The 6000-nt window shown below is 54.5% G+C and overlaps 1 protein-coding gene across 3 annotated transcripts in view; it reads right to left on the minus strand.

The window, feature by feature from the left end:
• Window positions 1-5635, minus strand: part of LOC145353769 (uncharacterized) — a 105507-nt gene extending 99872 nt beyond the window's left edge. For all 3 annotated transcript variants that reach the window (XM_080204546.1, XM_080204545.1, XM_080204544.1), the window contains exon 1: window positions 5625-5635. In XM_080204546.1, coding sequence (XP_080060672.1) covers window positions 5625-5634 — 10 coding nt within the window. In that variant the 5' untranslated portion in view covers window position 5635. The remainder of the gene's footprint in view (window positions 1-5624) is intronic.
• Window positions 5636-6000: the final 365 nt, after the last annotated feature.

A 6000-nucleotide genomic window follows, 5' to 3' on the forward strand; every position in this document is an offset into this window, starting at 1 on the left:
AAGGATGGATCAGAAATCAAAGTTCAGAACGCTGATCTTAGATATGAAATAAGATTAGATATGATTTGGAGTAGGAGCAGACAGTATTATGTAAATCTGTGATAGAATGCATTGAAGGAAATAGGGAAAGTACATGTTCCAATAAAGAAAAAGGGTGGCACTAGCAAATCCAGTGAATCCTGGATATCAAAGGATACACAGCATTGGACAAAGGGAAAAGAGGAGGCTTTTGGCAGAAATGAGGACTCAAAGCTCAATAGGACTGTGAACTATGACCAGTGGTGTTCCACAGGGATCAGTGCTGGGATCCCTGTCATGTGTAATATAAGTTCATAATCTATGTAAATTGTTTGGAGGAAAATGTAGGTGGTCTAATTAGTGAGTTTGCAGATGACACAAAGATTGGGGGAGCTGTGGTTAGTTAGGAAGATTGTCAGAGGATGCAGCACGATACAGGCAGCATGGAGACTTGGGTAGAGAAATGGCAGGTGAAATTTAATCTGACAAATGGGAGCTGATGCATTTTGGAAGTCTAATATAGTAGATGGCAAAACCCATAGAAGCATCAACATAAAGAGGGATCTAGGCATACAGATCCACAGTTCACTGAAAATGGCAACACATGTGAATAAGGTGGTCAAGAAGGCATACAGCATGCTACCTTCATCGGTCAGGGCATAGAGTATAAAAATTGGTAAGTCATGTTGAAACTGTATAAAACTTTAGTTAGGCCACATTAGGAAAATTGCATACAGTCCTGGTCACCACACTGCCAGAAAGATGTAGAGGCTTTGGAAAGGGTACAGAAAAGGTTTACCAGGATGTTGCCTGGCTTGGGGGGGTGGTATTAACTATAAGGAGAGACTGAACAAATTTGGTTTGTTTTCACTTGAATGTCAGAGGCTGAGGGGTGACTTCAGAGAAGTTTACAAAGTTATGAAATGCACGGATAGAATGGATAGTCAGAGTCTTCTTCCCAGCGTAGAAATGTCAATCTCGAGCGAGCATTGGTTCAAAGGAGGAAAAGTTTAAAGGAAATGTGAGAGGCAGTTTTTTTTACACAGAGGGCAGTAAGTGCCTGAATACGCTGCTTACTGATAGAAGCAGATACAATAGCAATGTTTAAAGGGCATCTTGACAGATACATGAATAGGCCAAGAATACAGGGATACAGACTGCATAGAGGCAAAAGGTCTAGTTTAGAAAAGCGTCATGTGTCAGCGCAGACTTAGTGGGCCAAAGAGTCTGTGCTTACTGTTCTTTGTTCTAAGAGCATAAAATGTGCAATATGGAACTTAAAAAGGAAATTAGGGGAGCAAAAAGGGGAGTTAATGGATGTGACAAAATTGCTAAGGTGGTAAATAGTAAGGAGGATAACCTTAAGTTACAGGAAGACATAGATGGTTGGGGATAAGAACATAAGAAATAGGAGCAGGAGTAGGCCATCTAGCCCTTCGAGCCTGCCCCGCCATTCAATAAGATCATGGCTGATCTGTCGTGGCTCAGTTCCACATTCCCGCCCTCTCCCCATAACCCTTAATCCCCTCTCTTATCAAAAACCCATCAACCCGCGTCTTAAAAATATTTAGCGAGGTAGCCTCCACCACTTCAACGGGCAGAGAATTCCAGAGATACACCACCCTTTGAGTGAAGAAGTTCCTCCTCAACTCCGTTCTAAACCGCCCCCCCCTTTATCTTGAGGCTGTGCCCCCTAGTCCTACTGTCCTTTCTGAGCGGGAAGAGTCTCTCCACCTCTATCCTATCCATCCCATTCATCATCTTATACGTCTCAATGAGATCTCCCCTCATTCTTCTAAACTCTAACGAGTACAAGCCTAGTTTATTCAGCCTCTCCTCATAGCTCAACCCCCTCAACTCTGGCATCAGCCTAGTAAACCTCCTCTGCACTCCCTCCAAGGCCAAAATATCCTTGCGTAAGTACGGCGCCCAAACCTGCACACAGTACTCCAGCTGCGGCCTCACCAATGCCCTATACAGCCGCAGCAAGACCTCCCTACTTTTATATTCAATCCCCCTCGCTATGAAGGCCAGCATCCCATTCGCCTTCCTGACCACCTGCTGCACCTGCAGGCTGGGTTTTTGTGACTCATGCACAAGGACCCCGAGGTCCCTCTGCACCGTCGCCTGCTGCAGTTTTTCGCCACATAAGTAATAATCCTTCCTACCATTATTACTACCAAAGTGGACCACCTCGCACTTGCCAACATTAAATTCCATTTGCCAGTTCCTGGCCCATTCGCCCAGCCTATCTAGATCCTTCTGTAGACTCTCCACATCCTCCGCACAATTTGCCGTTCCACCAATCTTGGTGTCATCAGCAAATTTCGACACCATACACTCGGTTCCCTCCTCCAGATCATCTATATAAATGGTGAATAGCTGAGGCCCCAGCACCGACCCCTGTGGCACTCCACCAGTCACCATCCGCCAATCCGAATAGCACCCGTTGACCCCCACTCTCTGCCTCCTATTTGACAACCAATCCTCTATCCACGCTAACACCCTACCCCCAACTCCATGTCCCCTGACCTTCTGCAATAACCTCTTGTGAAGTACCTTGTCAAACGCCTTCTGAAAATCAAGAAAGACCACATCCACCAGCTCTCCTCTATCCACCGCCCTAGACACATCCTCATAAAACTCCAGTACATTTGTCAGACACGACTTCCCTTTAACGAAACCGTGCTGCGTCTGCTCTATCAAGCGATTCCCCTCAAGATGCCTCGCTATTTCCTCCTTGATGACGGATTCTAACATTTTACCTACAACAGACGTTAAACTAACCGGCCTATAATTCCCTGCCTTTTGCCTGGCACCCTTCTTAAACAACGGCGTAACATTAGCCGTTTTCCAATCTTCCGGCACTTCCCCGGAATCCAGCGACGTCTGGAAAATAACCACCAAGGCATCCACTATCACCTCCGCCATTTCTTTCAGAACCCTCGGATGCATTCCATCCGGTCCTGGCGACCTGTCCACAATCAGCCCTTCCAGTCTGTCGAGCACCGCCTCTCTAGTAACAGTAATGTCATTAAGACCCTCCGGTCCTACCACCTTTCCATCTCTAACAGCCGGCAAATTATTCACGTCCTCCTCCGTGAAGACAGAAACAAAAAAGTTATTCAAGACCTCAGCCATATCCCCATCCCCTACCACTAAGTCCCCCTTCTCATCCTCTAAGGGACCAACGTTCACCCTAGCCAGCCTCTTCCTTTTTATATATTTATAAAAACTCTTGCTATCCTTTTTTATATTAAGCGCTAGCCCAGCTTCATAGTTTCTCCTACCCTTCTTTATCAACTTCTTTGTCAATCTTTGTTGGCATTTAAACCTCTCCCAATTCTCTTCTCGCCCACTACTCTTAGCTACTCTAAACGCCTCCGCTTTTAATTTAACACTTTCCTTCACCTCCTTCGTTATCCACGGCTTATTACCTCTCCTCCTACTGTCCTTTTTGACCATCGGAATAAATTAAACACCGTCTATCTCCCACAGTCTGACGCTTCCCGCTGCATCACCCCTACCCCACACACTGAATGCCCCCCCCACAGACTGCTCCCCAACACACACTGACCGCTCCCCCCCACACCATGACCGCTCCTCCCCCACACTGGCTGCTCCCCCAACACTGACCCCCCCCCCCACATTGACCACCCCTTCCCCCCACACTGACCCCCCTTTCCCCCACACTGACCCCCCCCACACTGACCCCCCTTTCCCCCACACTGACCCCCCTCCCCCACACTGACCCCCCCTTTCCCCCACACTGACCCCCCCCTTTCCCCCACACTGACCCCCCCTTTCCCCCACACTGACCCCCCTTTCCCCCCACACTGACCCCCCTTTCCCCCACACTGACCCCTCCTCCCTCCACACTGACCCCCCCTTTCCCCCACACTGACCCCCCTTTCCCCCACACTGACCCCCCTTTCCCCCACACTGACCCCCCCTTCCCCCACACTGACCCCCCCTTTCCCCCACACTGACCCCCCCTTTCCCCCACACTGACCCCCCCCTTTCCCCCACACTGACCCCCCCTTTCCCCCACACTGACCCCCCCTTTCCCCCACACTGACCCCTCCTCCCTCCACACTGACCCCCCCTTCCCCCACACTGACCCCTCCTCCCTCCACACTGACCCCTCCTCCCTCCACACTGACCCCCCCCTCCACACTGACCCCCCTCCCTCCACACTGACCCCCCCTTTCCCCCTTACTGACCCCTCCTCCCTCCACACTGACCCCCCTTTCCCGCACACTGACCCCCCTCCCTCCACACTGACCCCCCTTTCCCCCACACTGACCCCCCTTTCCCCCACACTGACCCCTCCTCCCCCACACTGACCCCCCTTTCCCCCACACTGACCCCCCTTTCCCCCACACTGACCCCTCCTCCCTCCACACTGACCCCCCTTTCCCCCACACTGACCCCCCTTTCCCCCACACTGACCCCTCCTCCCTCCACACTGACCCCCCTTTCCCCCACACTGACCCCTCCTCCCCCACACTGACTGCTCTGCCCCCACCATGACCCTTCCCCCTCACTGACTGCTCCTGCCACACTGACCCCCACCACACTCTAATCCCTTCCGCACCCACTGACCACACCCCCCACACTGACTGCTCCCCCCCAGTGACCGCTCCCCCACACGCTGACTGCTCCCCACACACTGACCCCTCACCCCCCTACACCCCCACACTGACCCCTCACCCCCACACTGACCCCTCACCCCCACACTGACCCCCCTCTCCCCCACACTGACCCCCCTCTCCTCCACACTGACCCCTCACCCCCACACTGACCCCTCAACCCCACACTGACCCCTCACCCCCACACTGACTGCTCCCCCACACTGACCCCTCACCCCCACACTGACTGCTCCCCACACACTGACCCCTCACCCCTACACTGACCCCTCACCCCCACACTGACCCCCCTCTCCCCCACACTGACCCCCCTCTCCCCCACACTGACCCCCCTCTCCTCCACACTGACCCCCCTCTCCTCCACACTGACCCCTCACCCCCACACTGACCCCTCACCCCCACACTGACCCCTCACCCCCACACTGACCCCTCACCCCCACAGTGACTGCTCCCCCACACTGACCCCTCACCCCCACACTGACCCCTCACCCCCACACTGACCCCCTCTCCTCCACACTGACCCCTCACCCCCACACTGACCCCTCACCTCCACACTGACCCCTCACCCCCACAGTGACTGCTCCCCCACACTGACACCTCCCTGAAACATGGACTCCGCCCCAACAAACTGACCCCACCCCCACACTGACCCCTTCCTCACACACTCTCCCCTCCCCCGTACCTCCTCCCCCGAGCTGCTACCCCCACACTGACCCCCCTTTCCCCCACACTGACCACTCCCCCTCACACTGACTCCACCTCCACACTGACACGTTCCCATATTGGCTCCTCCCCCTGGCCCCTGGCCCCCGGCCCCCCCCGCCCTGAATACTCCCACACACACTGCCCGCTCCCCCCTCGCTAGCCTCTCCCTCACAGACGCTGACCCCTCCCCCATATGGACCCCGCCCCCACACGCTGACCCCGCCCTTATTCTCTGACCCTCCGGACATTCACCTGTCTCCATATCCGGGTACCCGGGTACGGTTTCCGGTTCCGGTTTAACCCGGGGTTAACCCCGCCGCAGCCCAGTGATGTCACAAAATGGCGGCGGGGCTTCAGCAAAAGACAAAATCCCGCCGCCGCCTCCCAGGGGCTGACACCCCCCCCCCTGCCCGAAGGCTGACACCCCCCCCCCTGCCCGAAGGCTGACACCCCCCTCGCCCCCATAGAGACTGACTCCAGTTCCTCCCCCCACCTCGGGCACTTATGCCCTCCCAGGTTCTGCACCCCCCCCTCCAGTGACTGACCCCTCTCCTGGGACTGACCCCCCCCACCCCCTCCCAGGGACTGACCCCACCCCAAGTTATTGACCCCCCTTCCAGGGACCAAC

Source organism: Carcharhinus amblyrhynchos, chromosome 16 (genome assembly GCF_965287045.1).
Source record: "Carcharhinus amblyrhynchos chromosome 16, sCarAmb.v2.hapA, whole genome shotgun sequence".
Classification (NCBI taxonomy): Eukaryota; Metazoa; Chordata; class Chondrichthyes; order Carcharhiniformes; family Carcharhinidae; genus Carcharhinus; species Carcharhinus amblyrhynchos.